This window comes from Xenopus laevis, chromosome 7L (genome assembly GCF_017654675.1).
Source record: "Xenopus laevis strain J_2021 chromosome 7L, Xenopus_laevis_v10.1, whole genome shotgun sequence".
Lineage (NCBI taxonomy): Eukaryota > Metazoa > Chordata > Amphibia > Anura > Pipidae > Xenopus > Xenopus laevis.
In genome coordinates this window covers 5372279-5395991 of record NC_054383.1, presented here as the reverse complement: position 1 = coordinate 5395991, position 23713 = coordinate 5372279, and the positions used below count along the sequence as shown (strand labels likewise).

The window sequence follows — 23713 nt, the reverse complement described above, 5'->3', positions numbered from 1 at the left end:
CCTTAGATTGTAAACTCACTGGGGCAGGGACTGATGGGAATGTGATAGGGGCCTTAGATTGTAAGCTCACTGGGACAGGGACTGATGGGAATGCGATAGGGACCTTAGATTGTAAGCTCTCTGGGACAGGGACTGATGGGAATGTGATAGGGACCTTAGATTGTAAATTCACTAGGGCAGGGACTGATGGGAATGTGACAGGGACCTTAGATTGTAAGCTCACTGGGACAGGGACTAATGGGAATGTGACAGGAACCTTAGATTCAAAGCTCACTGGGACAAGGACTGATGGGAATGTGATAGGGACCTTAGATTGTAAGCTCCACTGGGGCAGAGACTGATGGGAATGTGATAGGGGCCTTAGATTGTAAGCTCGCTGGGGTACAGACTGATAGGAATGTGATCGGTACCTTAGATTGTAAGCTCCACTGGGACAGGGACGGATGGGAATGTGATAGGGACCTTAGATTGTAAGCTCACTAGGGCAGGGACTGATGGGAATGTGACAGGAACCTTAGATTGTAAGATCACCAGGAAAGGGACTGATGGGAATGTGACAGGGACCTTAGATTGTAAGCTCACTGGGGCAGGGACTGATGGGAATGTGATAGGGACCTTACATTGTAAGCTCATCAGGACAGGGACTGATGGGAATGTGCTGGGGACCTTAGATTGTAAGATCACTGGGACAGGGACTGATGGGGATGTGATAGGGACCTTATATTGTAAGCTCCACTGGGACTGATGGGAAAATGATAGGGACCTTAGGTTGCAAATTCAAAGGAACATAGGTACACTCCACTCAGTGCTTTTGCAAAAAGTTGAAAATGCTTCTTTATTTTAGTGAGATCCCAGCAAACGTTTCGGGGACATGCCCCTTCATTAAGTGCTACAGTAGCACTGCCGAATGGGGAAGGTCCCAGTGTCTGCGCTGCTGTCCGTACTGATATCCAATAATTTCTGGGATATTGGACAAAAAAGTCAGAAAAGTACAAAAAATTCGGGCAAAGCGCAGAAGTTATTGTATTGTTTTGGACTCTTTTAATGATAAATAAGGTCGATTGGGGCAGTCGGAGTTGATCAGATTTTTTTGTTACAAATACTTCGAAAAATTCAGACATGATAAATAACCCCCTTAATGAAACCCACTTTACACATCCCAAATTGTTAAAATAATTTGCTCACAAGGCCCTTCCCAGGGCAACACCTGTGTGTGTGGTGGAATCTGATTGCAAGGTTGTTTGTTTATATTCTTAAGGGTTTCTTTTGTTTTGGCCTCCAGGTGTTCTCTTTGTGTTGTTTTTTATTGCCAGGACTCGTCCTGGGAACAACTGTGATGATAAAACACTGAAATTGCTGCAATTTAGCGAATAATCATGTCTTGGTTTATGGTTTCTCAGAACAATCCCAATCTTAATTTGTAGACTTGAATCTTATGCCCACCTCCATGTGCCCATATTACCAGAACTGCTTTAGTTTGTTACTGCTTTAGTTAGTTTGTTACTATTCACGGCTAAAATATGAAGCCAAAGTTAAAGACTCGCTGATCAGAAATGACATGATGTTCAATATGAAGCACCACCAACACAACTCAAGGTTACGAAGATAAGATGAAAGATATCGTTGCATTTTACTGTCGTTGCAATACTGTAGGAGTATTATTGAGAAATCAGGAGATATCTGAAAGGTTGGAACTAGTTGAATCCACATGTAGGATGAATCATGACCAAGATATTGCGATATAAAAGGAGAACTAAAATTCAGCTAAAGAAGTAGGTAGAAATGTTGTACATTATGTTTGTAAAGCAAAGTCTTTTGGGCAGACAGTCACGGTACAAGGCGTAGACAGGAGGCGTAGTCAGATCAGGCGGGATCGGGGCAGGCAGAGTAGAAACAGAGTCAGGCAGGCAAGGGTCAAACCGGAAGATCAATCAGAAAGGGGTACAGAAACAGCGAAGTCGAGAATCAGGCACGGGTCAGGATTCAGAAGTCAGGATCGTCAGTAGCAGGCAGGGGTCACAACAGAGAATCAGATACAAAAGCTTAAACAGCACAGAAGCACCAGGAAACTCAGGAACAAGATCCTATAATGGGAAAGGCAAATTATCATCTGAGGCTTTAAATACTTTTAAACTTCGCACCACTGTGCACTGGCGTCATCACGCCAGCGCACATGCGCCAATAAAGAAGGAAGTTGTATGCCACGCGCGCCCTAAGACACTGAACTTTTAGAGGAGTGACAGCGTGGTGGGCGTCCCTGCAGACCTCCTCCCACTAGACCACCAGGGTAAGTTATCACACAACCACAGCCCTTTAGGGCTATTCCACACGGGGAGAAAGCCACGCGTTTGCGGTCGCGGCGACAAAGCGCCGCGACCGGCGCAGGCGACAGTTTTGTATGGGCGCCTATGTAAAAACGCCTGTGCTAACCACACGAGGCGATGCGCTTTTCAACAGTCGCCTGAAAAAGCCTGGCGAGGCCTCGTGTGGTTAGCACAGGCGTTTTTACATAGGCGCCCATACAAAACTGTCGCCTGCGCCGGTCGCGGCGACTGGCGCGGCGCTTTGTCGCCGCGACCGCAAACGCGTGGCTATCTCCCCATGTGGACTAGCCCTTAGCAGTAAAGATCTGTGTCTCCAAAGATGCCCCAGTAGCTCCCCATCTTCTTTTCTGCTGATTCACTGCACATGCTCTGTGCTGCTGTCACTTACTGAGCTTAGGGAGCCACTCACAATATACAGTACACATAGAATAGAAATGTCACAATATAAGGCTGATTAGTAATTAATACACATAATTACTACATGGCAGCACAGAAACCAGTGCAATTAGCATCAGAATTTAATAATCAGCAAACCTGTAGCATCAGCTTATATTACAGCCAGGGAAGCTCATTTTCTGATGGATAATTAGTGACGAGCCCTAAGCTTAGCTTCTCAACAGCCAATCAGAGCCCACTGAGCATGTGAGTGTCACAGACACTTTCCAAGTTGGTGACCCCCTGTGACAAGTTAAAAGTTTGTTAGGACTTTTGCTGGCAATCCCGCTTAAAAAAAGGAAAAGTCGCCAGCGTTTTTTGAACTTTAATGCCTGGTCTGAGGTGGCGAAGTCAAGAAAAATTTCCTCACTTTACTGAATTTGCGGAATAACGACCATTCGCCAGAGTGAAAAGTCGCCTGGCGATAGAGTGCGAACGGATGCTAGCGAATTGATGCCTGCACCTGTTAATGAATTGCCGATATCCCTGCGGATGTAATGTCTGGCGAAAAGTCGCTAGCGTCAGCCACTTTGCCTTTTAGTAAATCTGCCCCATAGTGTTAAATGGTTGGTGACAAGTGGGTGATGGTTCCTGCTTTGAAAAGTGCTTGGAGATACGCATGTTTGGACCTTTGAAAGGGCAACCTGTGGTCTTTGGTGCCCATCTGGACTGTCTGCAAGGGGATCACATATCTATGCCATGGGGAGCTGGACTGTATTGGTTACTGAGTCAGATACACACAGATGGGAACAAATATGACAGTTTGTGTCCACTTATCCAAATTGGGGAAATTTTTTAAGTTGAGGAATGTAAAAAAAACGTACTCGCCAAAGCTTTAGCTATAGATTATAGAACTGTTTTTTGTATAAACTCCCTTATCTTATGGCTGTTCTTCCTCGTTAGTATAAGCTGAGGACCTAATAAGCCCAATAAAGCAGCTCTGTTTATTTTGTCTGTCCCCCATGGCCCCACCTCTCATTACCTTGAACTGGACATTTCAATAAACAGTTCCCACTTTGCAGTCATTGCTCACCCTGTGACAGTGAGTGTTAAGGAGGGTGGGCTGCTCATTTAAGAAGACCTGCACCGTGTCTGGTGGAACAGAAGGACAGACAGCGCGGAGCTACTAACACTATGCTGCTAAGGCTCCTCCATGTGGGGCTCCTCCTGCTGCAGCTCTCTGGGACACCGGAGGCAAAGCTGTGAGTATCTCTATGGAGTTGGGGGTGAAACTGCTTTGTTTGTAGAAATGTGTTTATTATCTGGGTATTTGTGTACAGAACTGGAGAATTGAATTGGTTCTCATTGTGGGATTTCCCTTTAATTGACTGTTTTCATGAAATACTGTAGGTCAGTGAGATTATATGTGGATTCGTTTTCTGTACAGGTCTTTCTGGAAAATCTCCATAGGCTAACAAGTCATAATTTAACCCCTCCTCCAGTGATCTATGTATGACAGAAGTGGGAAAAAACCAGGAGTAGCAATTTCCATGATACTGATAAATACACGGGTTCAGTTCCAGGCAACAACTCTTTACAGACCCCCCAGTTCACTGTTTCTTATTGCAATGCGATTACAGTTTAAGGAACAATATTACATTACAATATTACATTTTCATTCTTATTGCTGCAAATTGTTTTTCTCATTGCGACTTTAATCCCATTCCCCCCTTAGTGCCTTTTATTACTTATGAAGGTGTCAGGGTGATTTACAACCACAAATGTAGCTCCAGCTGTGCAAATTCTCCCTCCAGTCAGTTGCACATAAACCCTCTTCATTAAAGGAACTTGTATCAAAGGTTTCTCCTTGTACTTCTGTATAGTTGCCCTCACTGGTGATTAGTGTTTCCAGACTCCCTGTTTCAAATCATACGCTACTAACACCGTGTGCTGAGGAAACCCTGGAGCTACCACCACCTATTGACCAGATGGTAGCCCAAAGGTTCCTACAGAGCCCTCACGTCACTTACATGCCAATCACTTCAAATGACACCAGCCAGATTTATAAAATATTTGCTTGCAGTCCTAAATAAACCAGTCATGTACATGTATATATATATATACAGTAATTAATTATTCATTTTGTAGACAGTGTCCCCGCATTACCATTTAGTCAATGTTTTGTACCCAACTGTATTAACATGTGACCCTCCCACAGGCAATATGCAGTTATCTTCCCAGCAGAGATGGTCTCCCCCCATTCTGAACAAGCCTGTGTGCACCTGGAGGGGGCGAATGGAGAAAGCAAGATACAGCTCACCCTACAGATGGCCAAAAGTAACACAACTGTGATAGAGAAGACATCAGAGCAGAAATCCTACTTCAGATGCGTTTCATTTGAGGTACAATGCATAGAATGATATAGATAGCCCATATACTTCACAGTGGGACACAAAGGGCAGGTTTTATTTATCATTATCATCATCAAACACAACCACACTCTCTTTCCCTGGTGAGTTACGGCTTTGTGTGTCTCAAGGCCATCAATAAAACCATGTCCATCTGTAGGTAGTCTTTCAACTTCATCAATCCTTGCCACATTTGTTGGTCTTCATCCATATGAAGTGACACCAATTCCCTGGTGAGTTACTGGCTCTGTGTGTCCAAGGCACCATGTCCATCTGTAGGTCTTTAAACTTCATCAATCCGTGCCAGATTTTTTCATCCATACAAAGACACACAAATGTACATTTAGTCATACATCTCACCTCTTTGGTGCTTATCTAGTCCAACCTACTAAGAATTATTTCATCCATGATTAAATCTGTCGCTGGGGGCTTTCTCTCCCTTTTCTTCCACTCAGACCTGTTACCTCTCGCAATCATTTGGTTGCCCATTACTAAACAGAATATGCCAACAGTTATGCAAATGTCTGTTTGCACATCTCTTACTACATATTTAAAGGTCAGTGGGCACTAATGGATAAACAGTTTTGAAATGTGTTCTTTGGAAGGAGCATTTAGTGAATCAGTTATGAAAGTAAATATCAATTTCAGTTAGAACTATGACTGTGCATCCAGTGAATGCTATTTATTCCTCGGCTGAGTGGCAATGAAATGGGAAACTGTTTTTTTCAAAAATGTGCCGAAATTGGGTTAACGCTGATTTGCTTAGCAGAGGAAACCATTAAACAAACTGCTAGGTACCTCTCAAAACAGCTGCAAAGGGAAAGATGGTCACAAACTGACTCTTGCATCTCCATCTTAGCTTGCCACCTGAGTGCAGCATGACTGGCTGACCAATCATGTTAAAAGTTGCCAGCCTGAAACTATGGTTTGGTCTACTGGAACACTGAAGAGTTACCACTAAAACCAGAAGTTCCGGGATGGTCAGAACCAACATGGTGACATTGTGACTACTACATTTATCAAGAGGGTTATGGGTGCTATATTCATTCCTGACCTACTTATATGTAAAGAAGATTTTAAAAAACTTAGTTTGTGATGACCATTCATTGACCACTTGTAGTGGCAGGGAGCCATATTCTTATAAGTGTTCAGTCTTATGGACCTTTCTTGCTGATATTGGAACCCTGGTACAAATGAAGGTTCAATGCTACATCAATGACCTTATGAATCAACTATTAGCTCTGAGTACAGTCAATGTAATTACATCTGTTTTCTGATTACTTGCTATGACTATTTCTAGATTATAGATGCTATGTTATTGATTATTCTAATGACCATCCTTAATAAGTGGGAAAAATCGATATAGGATAACTGTGCTGCAACAGTTGAGCAGAAATTCATGGAACTCACAGAAATCCCTGCATTTTCTTGCTGGTAGTTGAATCGATATTCTATAAGGGCAGTATTAGAGTTATTAAACTTTAAACAACATTAACGTTGGGTTGAGAATGAATGACATTTTGTTGGCAATGCTATGAGACAACTTGTAAACAGAGAGGAAACATTATCCACACAACACATGAGGGGGAGGAGGAAAGGGAGAACACAATATGTGTCTTGGTAACCAAAAAGGTCTTTGATTCCTCCAACTGTACATGTTGTCCCTTCATATACAAGCAAGTTGCAACTTTTTAAGAAACACACATAGAAATTAATGGACCTGCCCTTGTACTTCTTGATAGATCCTGTATCCTTTGAATAAACTTTTTTTTTTATCTCTCTAAGAGATGAGAATTAATATGGAACAATATAATAATCCCATTTCTCTAATGCAGGTGCCGCCTCCCTCTGAAGAGAATGAAGAAGTGGCCACCATGCAGGTTTCTATCCAGAGCGGAGGGGAGACCATAAGCAACAGCAGTAAAGTTCTGGTGAAGAAAGCAAGAACCAGTATCTTCGTTCAAACAGACAAAGCTATATACAAACCAGGACAGACAGGTAACCTGCCATAGGATTAGCTTCTTACAGGCTAATCTTTGTGTTTAGGGAAAGGAACTCTATATGGCCATGAGTAACCTGAATTCACAGCCATATTACAGGCAAATATTGTTTCAAAAACAGTTCATCCACTGAAAATTATTCTTACTGGATATAACAACCTTTTTAACTGATATGAAAGTTAGAGATTATAATACAATAAGGAGGCACTAGCCCAAATATTACACCATGGATAGCTCTGCATCCTCCCCAGATGTAAAGATGGCCCAATACATCTATATGCCCTAATGATAATATGCAATATAGTGGACCTCCATACACCTTCGTGCACCTTATTCTGGAGATACTGTGAGCAAAGTTTCTGAAAGGGTAACTATCATGAATATAACAGCTACATAACTTTGTCTTGGTCTGTTGTAACCAAATTACATGCTCACAAAAAGTAATTCAGTTGTAATGTCAACATTTTATTTTGGTTACTTAAGTCCAAGAAAGACCTTTCTCTGGCCAAAACATAATTTATACCTACAATGAAGTACAGTGGCAGTATTATAATGCTGTGGGCAGAGACTGAGCATCTTCTATAATGAGATACAAGAATGCATGGTCCGAAATTCAGGTAAAAAGACTTCAGGAGAACCTGTTTCAGGCTTTGAAACAGAAATATCCAGAAGAACAAACATTTTTTGGGGATTATTCAGTATTACAAAAGATTTGATCTTTTTACATTCATTTTTCGACACTCTATAATAAGAAATATAAGAAATATTGAGGTGACATCAGATGCAAATTATTTTTTATATTTTCTTCTTTCCAGTAAGATTCCGAGTTGTTTCCCTTAAAGAAAACCTCCAACCAGAAGAAAGTCAGGTAAGAATAAAGAACATTTTTTAAAATTATTAGGTAACAACTGAAGTAGGAAGTAGGAAGCATGTTGCAGGTAACATTCCACAGCCCTAATAAAACCGAAATCTCACATGATCTTCTTGTTTCTCTTTCTTGCAGGTGCCAACCATCGAATTACAGGTATGTATGATGCTGTAAATATTACTGTGAATCAGTAGCCATTGTATGTTTGATTGGTGAAGGCTCAACAATGAAAAGTAAAAGATACGTCAGTGTAACTTTTTGGAGCATATTTATAAAAAAGTGAGCTTTTCACTTTTGCAATTTGCATTGCATTGTGGGTGGCAACATGACAAATTGCAACAATTATATGCACTGTGTACCTTGCCCGTCAAAGAAAATAGTAAATGTAAGAGAAACTAAAAATCAGGAGCTTTCACAGACTTGCCCATGTAAGATTGTTCCCTGGAGGACATTCATGGTGCTGAAGGTCATTATTTTGTGCCCAGTTGACGCTGCCTTTACATGGATGAGGCACTACATGAAAGTGGCTTCTACAAAGATTAGAGTTTAATGATGATTTGCTGTTCCTTAAGGACCCAGGGAAGAACCGTATTGGCCAGTGGCTAAATGTGAGTCTCCAGCAAGGAATCGCTGAGCTCTCACTTCCCCTCTCTTCCGAGCCTCCGTTGGGAGAATATTCCATTCATGTAAAGAACACTGTCCATGTCTTCAGTGTGGAAGAATATGGTAAGGACAAGCCCAACCATATCTCAAATGCAATTGTACTTTATTCTTACAATTCTACATTTATTTCAACAGTTCTGCCCAGATTTGAGGTCACTCTCCAACTCCCAAAAGTGGTTGTGGTTGTCACTGGCCAATTCCCTGTTAAAATCTGTGCCAGGTGAGATCTGGGAAAATTTCTGTCCAATATATTAATAGCTGGGAAATTACACTGTTTACATTGTGCATAATTCACTCTACCATTTAACATTTTATTCTTGAACCTACAAATTATATTTTTTAGCTGTGATTTGTGTGTAGGCGCAATTTCTGTGATTTGTGTCTGTTCCTGAGCTTTGAGAAGGAGCCAGCACTTCAGGGTGGAACTGCTTTGAGACAGAGATTGTTTAGCTATTGTCCCCTTCTCATTGTACTTCATCACGACCCAAGTCGTGTTCCCTACCTAGTGGTAGACATGAGAATAGCACCTTATTGGGGAAAAAGCAGTGTTTCTTCTGCTTTGGTGCTATTCTTATGTCTACCACTATATGTGCTATCTGGTTAGCTGTCCATTGATCTGTTGATATTCTGCTGATGGGCTGCTGGGGTGGAAGGGAGGGGTGATTTTACTATAACTTGCAGTGCAGCAGTAAAGAGTGACTGAAGTTTATCAGAGCACAAGTCACATGGCTGGGGCACCTGGGAAATGGACATCATGTCTATCCCTATGCCAAATTTCAAATTTAAATCTAAACAAATCTGTTTTCTCTTTTATAAAACTGAATCAGTCCAGAATTCTGCTGGAGCAGCATTATTAACAGATGCGTTTTGGAAAAAAAACCCTTTTCCTGCCACAGTATCCCTTTAATATTGACACCCAATATAATTTTTATTGTCCAACCATGTAAAATACTAGCTTCATGGCTACAATTATTTCCTGATTGTATATGCTCATATTGCATATTTCCTGAACTTCATAGTTATGGGCAGCACCATGATCTGCCCAGACCACACAGAATAGGAAATATTATTGAATTTTGACTTTTTGGCATTTTGAAAGAATTGTGAGACTCTATTATGGAAGGATTATGTGTTGCCTCCTGCAGGTACACTTATGGAAAACCAGTGCAGGGAACCTATAAGGTCGATGTGTGCCGGAAGCATTACAGCTACAGAAGGGCATTTGGTAATGACAAAGGGAGAGATCTGTGTGCTGATTTCAGTGGGAAGGTGAGGATACATTCAGTGGAAGTATTGTTAAATAAGACATACATACTGATAAAATCTAATGATACAAAGATAATTTCTGGAATGTGTAGGTTTCCCATACAATCTTGACCATTATCTATAGCAGGGATCCCCAACCTTTTGAACCCGTCAGCAACATTCAGAAGTAAAAGTGGTTAGAGAGCAACACTAGCATGAAAAATGTTCTTGTGGGTGCCAAATAAGTGCTGTGATTGGCCATTTGGTAGCCCCTATGTGGATTGTCAACCTAAATTGAGGCTCTGTTTGGCACTACACCTGGTTTTTATACAACCAAAACTTGCCTCCAAGCCTGGAATTCAAAAATAAGCTCCTGATTTGAGGCCACTGGGAGCAACATCCAAGGGGTTGGAGAGCAACATTTTACTCACAAGCTACTGGTTGGGGATCACTGATCTACAGTATATTCCATGAGTATCGTACGGTTTGTTTCTTGGGCACATTTGAAAATTTCATCTGCAGATGTACCATGTCGGTGAGTGGATGGTTCATCGGCAGGAAGTGAACACAAGTCACAACTCCTCTTTGATCCCTGATTATTTGGGCTGCTAGTGTGAATTAAAGGGTGACCATACTGTATATGGCAACTCATATGGTCCATGGGTCAATCAGTTGGATAACGTATGGGATTACTCATTGTATGGCCACCTTAAGGGATGAATATGTCCCAGTCAGGGAGTTATCAACATTTTTGTTCGGTCCCTGAAGCATTTTAATAACTATAGGCAGCAGGGTGGCAGCACTTGAAGAGGTCACAAATCATAATCCAGTCAAGTTACATGGAAGGTGGGAGCCAAGAAATATATTTTGCTGGTGACCCTTTCAATATTGTACCACAACTTTAATTCATGGTGTTTCTTTCATTCTCTCAGAGATGCGGTACTCAAAAAAATGTGTCTCACCCCCCAAAAAAATAATGTTCTGTCAGTGCTAGAACCTTTACAGTGAAAGTCTTCTTGACCTTAAATCAGTTTCTGTCCCTCAGCTGGATCAGTCTGGTTGCTCCACATTCGATGTGAAGTCTTCTAACTACAATCTTCTATCAAGCGAATGGCAGATGAACATTGAGGGGGCTGGCTGGATTACAGAAGATGGGACAGGTGAGAACTGCTCATGGTACATGGAGCTCCAGCAGGCCTGGACTGGCAATCTGTGGGTTCTGGCAAATGCCAGAAGGGCTGCTATAAGGTGCCATAGAAAGTCACTATTTAGTAGGCTGGTAGGGGCTGATTGGGCCTCTGTGTACATAAAATGCCAGGGCCTATTTTAATTCTCACTCTGGACCTGAGCTCCAGGTAAAGATGGCAGGAAAACAATTAGCTCCAAAGCCAGGCAGACTATACAGGTCACCTCTGGCCCATAGTAGCCTCTTCCAGCAGAACAAATTGTAAGTGACAGTAAGCCAGCTGGCACTCAGCACTAGAAGGTTAAAGGGGTAATTTACCTTTAAACTGATCAATGCACTTCTCTCTCTCTCTCTCTCTCTCTCTCTCTCTCTCTCTCTCTCTCTCTCTCTCTCTCTCTCTCTCTCTGTCACGCAGGAATTCAGATTTCTGCAACTGATAAATCCCAAATTTCATATGACCTCACCAGTGTCACCTTCCTGGATGCTGATGATACTTATAAGCCTGGGATTCCATACATCGGGACAGTAAGACTCTTTTATTAGACTAATTATAAATCATTTCTCAACAGAATATGATCTTATAGCTCTCAGTTGTGGATCTCAATTGAGGGGTTACTGGAAAAATGGAATTTATCAGGGCATAATAAAACGTGGCTGAAGTGGATGGAATAGTGGCATAAAATGTCCAATTTTTATTCAGGTGTTGGGAGGTATGGTATATGCTCTCTGAGAGGCAAACAGTTCCTGGGCTTGTGTGTAACAAACCTGACTTTCCTTCTTGCCCCCCCCGCAGGTGAAGGTTGTAGATGCCAGTGACACCCCCATCCCCAAACATCCAGTGTATCTGATCGACACCGATGGAATAGTAAACATGACCTTGATGACCGATAAGAATGGACTTGCTCCCTTCAAGCTGGACAATACAGCAGATTGGAAGGCAACGGTGTCCCTGACGGTATGTAAGGCACCAATAGAAATCGAATGTGGCTCTCAATATAAGTATTTAAAGGGGAAGTAGGGAAAAAATTGATTACAAAGCTACATTTTTATAATCATCATATAATGTCTAATGCATTCAGTAGTGCTTTACAGTTCCGGGGAATTATATCTCTACAAGAACTGAAGGGCCCTGACTTTTCTATATCAGCTGTCCCACACTTTTGTTATTTGCAACTGCTGGTCTTAAAGGACATGTAAAGCCTACATTTTCCTACCATGTATAAATGTTGGGCACATCTCCCCCACCCAAATTGCATTATATGTACTGCATATATCCCCTCCGTTTGCCAGTGTCATTATATTTCCCTAAAACAAATAGCAGCTTTCACCCGGGGCCATTTTCCCTCTGACACATCATCAATGCATTTATATCTGCAAACAGCATAAATGCAACGTAAAGTTCATGCAATTAAAGAATGCAGCCTTAGATGTGCAGAATTTACTATGATAACAACTCCTGCTTGCATTGAGCACTGTAATGGTTACTCTGAGCTCAGGAGAGGGGTAATAATTTAAAAATAGGAGCAGACAGCTAGAGCAGAGTTTCTATGGGAACCAGCAATGCCATCTCTTTATTGGCTGCTTGACTGGAGGGTGTGTTTATTAATCTGAGTTGAGAAGAACTGAGCATGATCATGAGCCAACAGTCAAAGCAAATTCCTGAGGGAGGGGGCAGAGTGGGGTAGAGGAGGAGAAGGAATCCTAAGTTATTAAGGGGATGCTGCAGTCTTACTTTTAAACATAGAACAACCAGAGTGGCAGGTATTTAGAGATTTCAAAGATGCTCTTCGGTGATTAAATTTTTGGGTTTCCTTTAAGAACCCACCATTTAGGGGGTCAGAGGCAGTCTCTATTTGAATCGGAATCTTCTAAAGACAGCTAAAAACTCTGCCCCAAGGGCGCTTACAATCTAGTTCACTAGAAGAGAAACTCTCAGACATCACCAGTGGTGTAAATATAGAGGAGGCTAATTTAATATAACTATATAGTGGTATGTGTTTACATGTTCTAAAGCACTGGTACATCTGAGCGGATATATAAATAAATAAATGAATAAAAATATAATACAATACAAACATTGGGGGGGGGGGTGGACATGAAGACTCTGTGAATCTGCCCAAATCTCCCAACTTTCCATGAACATGTCCACAATTTCGTTTCTTGTGTCAGTGCCCCTGGCAACTATAGTATGAGACCTACAGAAGAACTTCTTGGTTGCTATTATCAGTGACTCTAGCAGTGAGAAAAGAAAAGATAAAGACCAAATGCAGATTTTTCCTTGTATGCCACTGTCTATATATTACTATGCTTTTTGGGATAATTGGCCAATGGCATGCAATTAGTAATAAGGGGAGGGGCATATCATTTATATTGTATTTGTATCTTTCGAGATGCATATTTATGGAATTCCCATACAGTAGCATACATGTCCAAGACCTATACAGGTACTGAATGTGACCTATTATTTAGAATGCTCGGGACCTGAGGCTTTCTAGATAATGGATTTTTCCATAATTTGGATCATAATATCTTAAGTCCACAATCATGTAAACATTAAATAAAGCCAATAGGCTGGTTTTGCCTACAATAAGGATTAATTATATCTTAGTTGGGATCAAGTACAAACTACTATTTTATTATTACACAGAAAAGGGAAATCCTTTTTAAAAAATTTTGATTATTTGGATAAAATGGGGTCTATGGGAGACGGCCTTTCTGTAATTCTGAGCTTTCCAGATCACGGGTTTCCGTATAACGGTTCCCATACCTGTACCACTGTGATTATAACACTAATCAGAAAGCAATATTGATTATCCAAGGAAATCCTTATGTTGTATTTGCTTAGTTGTGTATTTCTTTGTTCTTTCCACAGGCCAAGACACAGGTGAAGGAGCCTCTTATGCAGTATCAGTACGGCATGATGTTCCCTAGGCATGGGTTAGCGATGCTTAGACTCAACCGCTTTTATTCCCGCAGCAAGAGTTTTTTAAAGCTCCACTCCCAGAATGGGGAGTTTCTGTGTGAGGGGCAACAAGAAGTCCAGGTGGAATATCTTATCAAGCGCACTGAGTTGGGAGAGGAGGCAAAGCACTTGGAGTTACACTACCTGGTAATGGGCACTGCTATGGTATTACCATATACACACGGGCAGATCATCTTGAATTAAAGGCTTAAAGGAGAACTAAATCCGAAGTAGCTAGAAATGTTGTACATGATGTTTCGTGCTTCTGTACCAGCCCAAGGCAACCACAGCCCTTTAGCAGTAAAGATCTGTGTCTCCAAAGATGCCCCAGTAGCTCCCCATCTTCTTTTCTGCTGATTCACTGCACATGCTCTGTGCTGCTGTCACTTACTGAGCTTAGGGAGCCACTCACAATATACAGTACACATAGAATAGAAATGTCACAATATAAGGCTGATTAGTAATTAATACAGATAATTACTACATGGCAGCACAGAAACCAGTGCAATTAGCATCAGAATTGAATAATCAGCAAACCTGTAGCATCAGCTTATATTACAGCCAGGGAAGCTCATTTTCTGCTGGATAATTAGTGACGAGCCCTAAGCTTAGCTTCTCAACAGCCAATCAGAGCCCACTGAGCATGTGAGTGTCACAGACACTTTCCAAGATGGTGACCCCCTGTGACAAGTTTGAAGTCCTGGATCATTGCTGCTATTGACAAGCTCAAACTTTAGCCTCGTGCAATAAGTTCACTATATAAAATAGGACATTTTTAGCCCTATTCATTTTTATGGTTTAGTTCTCCTTTAAAGACAACATCTGTATCTGGCCAAGACCGAATATTAGTATAGGCAGCTGTTGTGTCTCTGACTAATATCTGAATTTTGTCCAAATGACTCGTTTGTGGGTTACTGATTGAACTAAGCTGTTCCTTCTGTCTGTCACGGCGAGAACCGAGTTTGTTTTTGGGGAAATGTTTTTGTTTACACAGTTGGTTTAATAAGGGAACACATTTCTATTACTTGGATCATTTAATATGTTTTTTTAATAAACTGAATATAAAATGTCTGTATGTGTCACATTTTCCCTTTATTCCCACTACAGTCATTTCAGAGCTGCTCTGGAAAACATTTATATAATCAAGTCAATATGTATTTTTCAGGCAGTTTCTAAAGGTGCCATAAAAGAATCTGACGTTTTAGAAGTTCCAATAAATAATGATGGTGAAGGTGAGAAAAAACTTAAAACAAAAAATTTTGCCAGTTATATCCATATAGAGCTGATAGGCTGCACTTAACTGTGAATCCAAGAGTTACAGAACCTGTTTCTCCTCTTTCTTCCCATGTTTCAGTCCTGAGAGGCGAGGTCTCCATCAAACTCAAGCTCAGTGTTGACGTCTCTCCGACTCTTCGAGTTCTGACCTACGTTTTACTCCCTGGTGGAGAGATGGTGGCAGATGCAGCAAAGTTCAAGCTACAAAAGTGCTTTAGGAATAAGGCGAGTTAACATATGAATTGTTAAGAGTTGATTAAAAAGAATAACAAATAAAAAAACAAACAAATACAAAAAGTGCTGTAGAAGTGATACCTATATTGGCTAAGAATAAAAATAGATTGCAAGCTTTCAGAGCACCAAGGTCCCTTCGTCAGACAAAATACAAATTAAAGCTGGAAAGGCACAGCATGTGATTAGGTTGGGGACGCCCTACTGTAGGGTTTCCTGTAGACAAAAGCAAATTAAAGGTGGCCATACACGGACCCATAAAAGCTGCCGACAGACCGTGTCGGCAGCTTATTGGCCCATGTACGGGGCTCCCCGACGGGCTTCACTGATCGAGATCTGGCTGAAAGTCGGCCAGATCTCGATCGGATGGGATGAAAAATCCTGTCAGATCGCAGCCGCATCTATTCGTTGATGCAGTCCTGTGATCCGACCGCCCGTTACTCTTCGTTAGGATCCGATCGTTGGGCCCTAGGGCCCACGAACGGATCAGCCCAATATTGCCCACCTCAAGGTGGGCATATCGGAGAGAGATCCGCCCATTTGGCGACATCGCCAAACGAGCGGATCTCTCCGTGTATGGCCACCTTTAGTGGTTATACACCAGTCAATCTTGTATCTGTAGGACAGTGATCCTCAACCAGTGGCTTGTAAGCAACCCCTTGACTGTTGCTCCCAGAGGCCTCAAAGGAGGTGTTTATTTTCAGTGCTTTGCTTGGAGGCAAGTTTTGGTTGCATAAAAAACAGGTTTACAGCCAAACAGAGTCTCCTGTAGACTGTCAGTCCCCACAGGGGCCACCAAACAGCCAACCACAAGCCTTATGCGGCACCCCATGAACTTTTTTTATGCTTGTGTTGCTCCCCAACACGTTTTACTTTTGAATGTGGCTCACAGGTCAAAAAGGTTGGAGACCCCTGCTGTAGGAATTACCAAAAGCAGGCAAGTTTAGGGGTAAATGTACAATTTTAATGAAAAGGGACATGTTTCATTTAAACTGAGAAAGTGAATATCTAGGTCAAGTTAAATGTTAGTAATTTGTCTCCCTGTCCAGGTGTCAGTTGGCTTCTCCCCAGATGAAGTTCTACCCGGATCAGATGTTTCCCTACAAGTTCAGGCAGCTGCCGGGTCTCTCTGTGGCCTGAGAGTGGTGGATAAGAGTGTGGTGTTAATGAAACCTGACCAAGAACTGACGGCCGACAAGGTGAGACGTTTATTTCATCTTCATCTGGAACCAAGGGGCACATTTATCAAAGAGTGAAGCTAGAGCTTGCCAGTACACCATCTATGGGATTTTTAAGGCATTTTATGTTTATCAAAGGGCAAGCTGTTACGCTCACTGGGTATTTTTTCATTGTGGGTATGTTTTGTACAGAGGTACTTTAGACCTCCCCAAAAAATGAACAAATTATATATTTAGTAATAAATTTAGCACTCATTAGAAGAGCATTCAAATATAAACTTGATATACTGTAAATATATATATATATATATATATAACAAACAAGGGAAAGTTGCTCTCACCACTAATTTTTAAAACCATTAGGCGGGGGTGCAATGAGGCATCGAAATGAAGATTTTAGGATGATTTTTCTTTAAACAGTTCATACTCCTCAGGGACTGAGAATTGTAGAATTTTGATCATACTACTATACCTCCCAGTAGTCCCAGTTAAGGCAGGGCACAACCAAATTGTGGACTTTTAAAAGAGCAGAGCAAAGGTCTATCGGGCCGTGTCTGGGTGTGACAGTACAGAGATGGATTTTTTTTTCTATTTTTAAATGTTTGACGATATACAAGACACTGCCGTGTATAGCATTACACACAGACTTAGCAATGGCAAATAAATACTATAGAAATGTATAAAACATTCAAGTCATCCAAGCCTACTGCAGTAGGAGCAGGAGTACAATGGCTTGAAAAATACCTCTGTTTCTCTGTTTTCTAGATTCGGGGACTCTTCCCAGTCAATGATTTTGGAAATTATGATTATCGGATTCAGGAAGCTGAGGATCACTGTCCATTCCGACCCTTTCTTCCTTGGCGACCATTCAATAGAATTTCTAGATCCATTATATATCCCCCATGGCATATGCCAGAGGAAGCTGATGTCTACGGCCTCTTCAAGGTACCAGGCTTAGCACTATTTTATTGGACATAGAACTACTATTGGCTGCTTGCTAATGGTGAGCTTCTTTTCATTTCAGAAAGTGCAACTAAAAATCATCACCAGCGCTGACATTAAGAAACCAGTGGTGTGTCAACATTATGATTTTTTAAGGCCAGGGCTACCAGGACTTCCAGGACCTACTGGAGACCGAATGATTGGTAAGGCCATTGGAAGAATTTTTCCACTTCATAACTATACAAGGAGACATAACAATAATGTTGTACCCTAATGGGGTACATTCACTGACACTGTACACCCTCTTTTATCTTGTCAAGTGATGAAAACCATACGGTAAAGTAAGCAATGGGATTTAAGTACCTTTAAAGGGGTACTGTCGTGATTTTTATGATGTCGTTTTTATTTCTAAATTACACTGTTTACACTGCAAATAATTCACTATACAATGTAAAATTTCCTTCCTGAACCAGTGAGTGTATTTTTTAGTTGTAATATTGGTGTGTAGGTGCATCGCAGGTCATTTTGCCTGGTCATGTGATTTCAGAAAGAGCCAGCACTTTAGGATGGAACTGCTTTCTGGCAGGCTGTTGTTTCTCTTACTCAATGTAACTGAATGTGTCTCAGTGGGACCTGGATTTTACTATTGAGTGTTGTTCTTAGATCTACCAGGCAGCTGTTATCTTGTGTTAGGGAGCTGCTATCTGGTTACCTTCCCATTGTTCTGTTGTTTGGCTGCTGGGGGGAAAAGAAAGGGGTGATATCATTCCAACTTGCAGAACAGCAGTAAAGAGTGACTGAAGTTTATGAGAGCACAAGTCACATGACTGGGGACAGCTGGGAAACTGACAATATGTCTTGCCCCATATCAGATTTCAAAAGTAAATATAAAAAATCTGCTCTTTTAGCCCATTTAGTAGCTATGAATAATTAAGGAGAATAAAGAATAACCTTTAAATGACTTGTTCATTAACTTACCTGTGCAGCATTTGCTTCCCCTGGGATATCTGCTGCCGGATCTATACCAAACCAGCTACCAGAAGCAGAGTCTGCAGCCGTTGAAATTATCCGAACCTACTTTCCAGAGACGTGGATATGGGAGCTGGCATCTGTGGGGTAAGGGCCATTGGATATAGAGATTAAAGAAAGCAATGCCAGGAAACTGGGAGTGTGGGGTGGATGAGATAAAGCAAACTTATATGGGGAAGAATATAAAAAGCTTTATATAATTTTCGTTCCTTCATTGTTTATCTTTCATTAAAAATTTTGACTTTAAGGGGGCACATTTATCAAAATCCGAATTTTTCATATTTTTAGAATAAAAAAGTCCAACCAAACTACAATCCATGATTTGACCTTATTTATTATATAAAAAGCACAAATTAATTGGGTTGAGTGGAAAATTGTATGTAAAATCATATCTTTTTTTTTTTTCTGCGGTTTTTCCCAAATTACATAAATAGTCAGATTTTCAGGCTAATTCCAATGCAGACCACAGAAACTTTCACATACTATAGGGACCTCCTTAACCTCGGCAGCTCTGAGATGTCAGATATTAGGTTTCAGACTTTTTGTACCCTCTGGGAATAATAAATCTTGAAAAATTTGAGGTTTTTTTCCACTAAAAATTCAGATTTTATAGTAAAAAAAACTAAAATTTTTGTCTTCTGAATTTTGACTTTAAGGGGAGTATTTGTTAAAAGTAAAATTTATATCATTATTTTAAAAATAACATTTTGACCTAACTCCCAACCACAATATGGTTTAATTTACTAAAAAATCAGAAGAAAAATTTTATGTGTGAGAAAGATCACATTAAAATTATGCAACAATTCGAATTGTGCAACTTTTTTGAATTGTGGCCCATACAACACAAAATTTTCAGATATTCGAAGGAAAACCAGCCTTAAAATGTCCAAACCCTACAAAGATCATGAAGGCAAGAAACATCTTCCAATTGTAGACTGGACATCTGCCATTGACTTTTACGTGACTTTGACAAGTTTTAGCTGGAGTATTTTTAGATTCTGATTTTAAGCAGCTTTGGAGCATAATAAATCTTGAGGGTTTTTTTCCCTCTAAAAATTCAGATTTTTCCCCTTAAAATCTCGACCAAAAAAAGGTAAGGCTTAAAAAATAGCCCCCTAAAAGTCATAAATGTAAGATTAAAAGTAAAAAGATTGATTTTAAAAGTCAACATTTTGAGATTAAAAGTAGAAAATGTTGTTTCTTAAAATCAGAAATTCAACTCTAAGTAAATATTCCAACTTTTTGAGATTAAAAGCCAAAATTGGATAGACTTTTATTTATTTATTTTTTGGTCTCAGTGTTCTTCTGAAATGTTCCTATGTTCAGCCTGCCACCAGTTATTTGTTGTTTATCTGAAGTGTTTATATTGTTATGTAGTAATTGAAGAAAAGTATCTGTCAGGTTTTATTGAGTGGGCCCATGACTCCTAGATCAGATGTGGTCTAATATGGTAGCTCTTGTCATTCTTGGTTTTCCCCTAAGCAGACCAAGTCCAGAACTAAATTTTGAAGCTTTATTAGTATGTTTTTGGGATTATGCGTCGTTTTTATGAATTTAAGCTTGGCCATTAAAAAGGGCAATATTATTATATTGCTGACTCCCATCCCATTATTGAGGGTAATAGGTTGTTAAATTCTAGTGTTTAAAAAAGGATTATCTTCTATTAGAAATCTTTTATCATCTATTAAAAAAAAGCATCAAGCTTTACAGTTTATGGAATGAAGTCCATCTCACAATTTTCAGGGTGAGAGGAGAACATTTCCCACAAAATAATCCTTAGGTTATCCAGGTGTTTCTCAAAAACCTTTTTGGAGGGTTTTCCTTTTGGTAAAAATTGTTGGCATGTCCAGTTCTTCATGTATGGATTTAATTTTTTTGTTATGTCTTCCACCAACTTACTATGGTCTCTCCATACATTTCTACATTTTTAGAAAACCTAATGGGATGTAAAGCTCAGACTCTCCCATGTCTAGGGTTTAATTTGTATTTATCGGGCTATGACATCTTCTCTCATCATCTTTTCCTCAGCGAGTCTGGTACAGCAGAGCTCCATCGCGCAGTCCCAGACACCATCACAGACTGGAATGCTGGAGCTTTCTGTATGGGACCCAGTGGATTTGGCATCTCCTCACCAACCTCCCTTCGAGTCTTCCAGCCCTTCTTTGTGGAGCTCACTCTGCCGTACTCTGTGGTGCGAGGAGAGTCATTCGCTCTCAAGGCCACTGTCTTTAACTACCTGAAGCAGTGTATAAAGGTGACTGAGAAAAACCTAACCTTTCATAAGGAACCATGTATGTCAATCTAATCTATGCATTTAAGGATAAGGATACTAAGCTTCATAAATGCTTTTGGCACACATAGCCACCCCTCTTTCCTAACTAAATTGAAGTGTCATGTTGTTGTGTGCATCCAATCTGAACATATTGTCCATAAGGTTTCACCACTGCTGTCCCACAGACAAACTCTGCCTGAATGTAAATTAAACTGGCCTCGTTCTCACAAACAGGTTCAGACAGCCCTGGAGCCTTCACAAGAGTTGGAGGAGGAACCATGTCCTGACTGTCAGTATAGCAGCTGTATCTGTGCAGAGGAGAGCAAGACCTTCTACTGGAACGTTAAAGCTTCTAACCTGGGTGAGATATGACTCATGAACCTCATACATACATGGACATAAAAGTACAACTCTGCATGTATTCTGTACATAGGCTGCTTTCCAGGGCTCAGCAGGGGAACAGATCTGGGGAAGTGCTCACTCTCACTGCCAACATCAAATATAATAATTATTCTAAACCTCTAACAAAAATGCTACCACCAAATCAAATTAAAAAAAAAGAGTATGCCAGAAAACAGAACATGGTGGCAGCTATACTATACTGTATATTAAAGCTCTTTTTGTACACAAACAACTGCTGATATGTCTTTGTCTGCACCGATTATTTGGCTGATTTCGCCACCCTGGACCAGCACTTGGATCACATGGATCACATAGGGGCAATGGCTTGGCCACACTTCGGGGCAAATTCACTAAGCGCCGAACGCTAGCGTTAATTCGCTAGCGTTTGGCATTTTCGTTACTGCGCAAATTCACTAACGAACGCTGGCATAGTTTCGCTAGTGTTACTTCGCACCTTTACGCCTGGCGAATTTTCGCTAGCGACCTAACTACGCAAATTCACTAACTTGCGCAGTGTATTGAACGCTACCTTTTACGCTAGACTTCCTTCGCCACCTCAGACCAGGCGAAGTGCAATAGAGTAGATAGGGATTGTTTCAAAAAAAGTCAAAATTTTTTCTAAGTCCCAAAAAACGCTGGCGTGTTTTCTACATTATGGGTGATAGGCTGAAAAAGATCTAAATTTTTTTTGGGGCTCCCCTCCTTCCCCCCTACATTTCCTGACTCATGGCAACTTACCTAGACAGTGGGCGCATGTGTAGGGCAAAATAACATTTTTATTTGATGATTTGAAGGTTTTCTAGGCATTTGTAGTGCTGATACGTATTCCTCCATTGAAATTTGAATTTAGCGCTGTATGCAAATTAGCCTTCGCTAGCGTAACTTCGCTTTACATAGCGAATCAACGCTAGCGCAACTTCGCAACCTTACGCTACCCCTGAGCGCAACTTCGGATTTTAGTGAATTTGCGGAGCGCTGGCGAAACTACGCCTGGCGAAGTGCGGCCAAGTGCGGCGAAGCGCGGCGAAGTTGCGCCTGGCGAAACTACGAATGTTAGTGAATTTGCCCCTTCGAGCCAATTCCTTTGGTGCAAATTTGCTACCACAAGGCCAATTCACTAAAATGCGAAGTTGCGTCTTAGCAGCCGAACGCTGGCGCGAGAATTTCATAGTGAACTTTCACTAATGTTCGTTTCTGCCTAGTGAAACTTCGTTAGTACACTATAACTTAGGTCAGTTTGAATACGGCAGGTACATATAGGTCTAATATATGTCTTTATTAGAGATGTTGCCCAATAAGTTTCCAATTATTATTGCAAATGTCCAAGGAAGCAAAACAAAGACAAAGGAGATCATCTAATGCCCTAGACATGAGTCCGCCCTAAAACAAATGTGACATGCCCCTCAAATGGTAAAAAAAAAAGTTTAAAAATTTTTTTTTCATAGTTATAACTTTTAAAGACAATCCCACTTTATAATATGAAAAAAACCGCCAGAATGTTTTAATAATTTTTATGACACTTCAGCATACAGGATATGATGTCACTGACATAAGATTGAGGAGGATGTAGCTTTGTCTTATCAGTTCGCCAAATCTAAGCTGGCGAAGGAAACTCTGGCCAAAAGAGTAATGTTCTGTAGAATTTGTATTTTAGTGAATTTGCTGAGTAACGATCGTTCGCCTGAGCGAAAATTCGCCTGGCGATAGGGAACGTAAATTTGCTAGCAATGTACTCTAACGCTAGTGAATTGTCCTCTACGCCTGTTAGTAAATTGCTGATGTGGATGGGATTTCTGGTGAATTTTCGCTAGCGACGGCCACTTTACCCTTTAGTAAATCTGCCCCATGGTCCTGTTGGAAGGGGACAATGTCCCATCCCTTAGTATTTGCTATCTGAATGATATCTGGCCTGATCAGATAAGACAATGTTTTTGGCCTCATACAGAGCCAATACGCTACCAACTTGGTAAGGTTTAGCAGATTATTATACATATACCTTTGTGCAGACTATAGTTACTGGGACTGGTGAACCTAGAGCTGGATCTCTGTTGTGCAAAATACCATTAATACAGTGCTCATCCCAAAATATTCTTTGCTCTTCTGTCTACCTTTTATTCTCGTATTCTCTAAAACATGTCATTGATTTTCCTCCCGATGTCACCAGGAGAGGTGAATGTCACGGTAAAGACGGTGGCTCTGGATACTCAGGACTTGTGCAATAATGAAATCCCTATAGTCCCTAAACAGGGGAGATCAGACACTGTGATTAAGCCACTACTGGTGCAGGTAAGGCTGTAGGTTCTGGGAAGCTTCTGAATTGTACAACTATGATGCCATCTTCAGAGTTTTTTGT

General features: G+C 40.8%; 1 protein-coding gene across 1 annotated transcript in view; it reads left to right on the top strand.

The window, feature by feature from the left end:
- Positions 1-3871: 3871 nt before the first annotated feature.
- The window catches only part of a2ml1.L (alpha-2-macroglobulin-like 1 L homeolog), a 33281-nt gene continuing 13439 nt past the window's right edge, over positions 3872-23713 (top strand). The window contains 21 exon segments of the mRNA NM_001135077.1: positions 3872-3961; positions 4918-5101; positions 6943-7105; positions 7923-7975; positions 8111-8131; positions 8548-8701; positions 8774-8858; positions 9784-9907; positions 10929-11043; positions 11485-11594; positions 11863-12024; positions 13942-14178; positions 15197-15263; positions 15386-15531; positions 16587-16736; positions 17481-17660; positions 17740-17860; positions 18644-18773; positions 20715-20940; positions 21193-21319; positions 23525-23646. Of these exon segments, the coding sequence (NP_001128549.1) occupies positions 3894-3961; positions 4918-5101; positions 6943-7105; positions 7923-7975; positions 8111-8131; positions 8548-8701; positions 8774-8858; positions 9784-9907; positions 10929-11043; positions 11485-11594; positions 11863-12024; positions 13942-14178; positions 15197-15263; positions 15386-15531; positions 16587-16736; positions 17481-17660; positions 17740-17860; positions 18644-18773; positions 20715-20940; positions 21193-21319; positions 23525-23646 (2745 nt within the window). The 5' untranslated portion in view covers positions 3872-3893.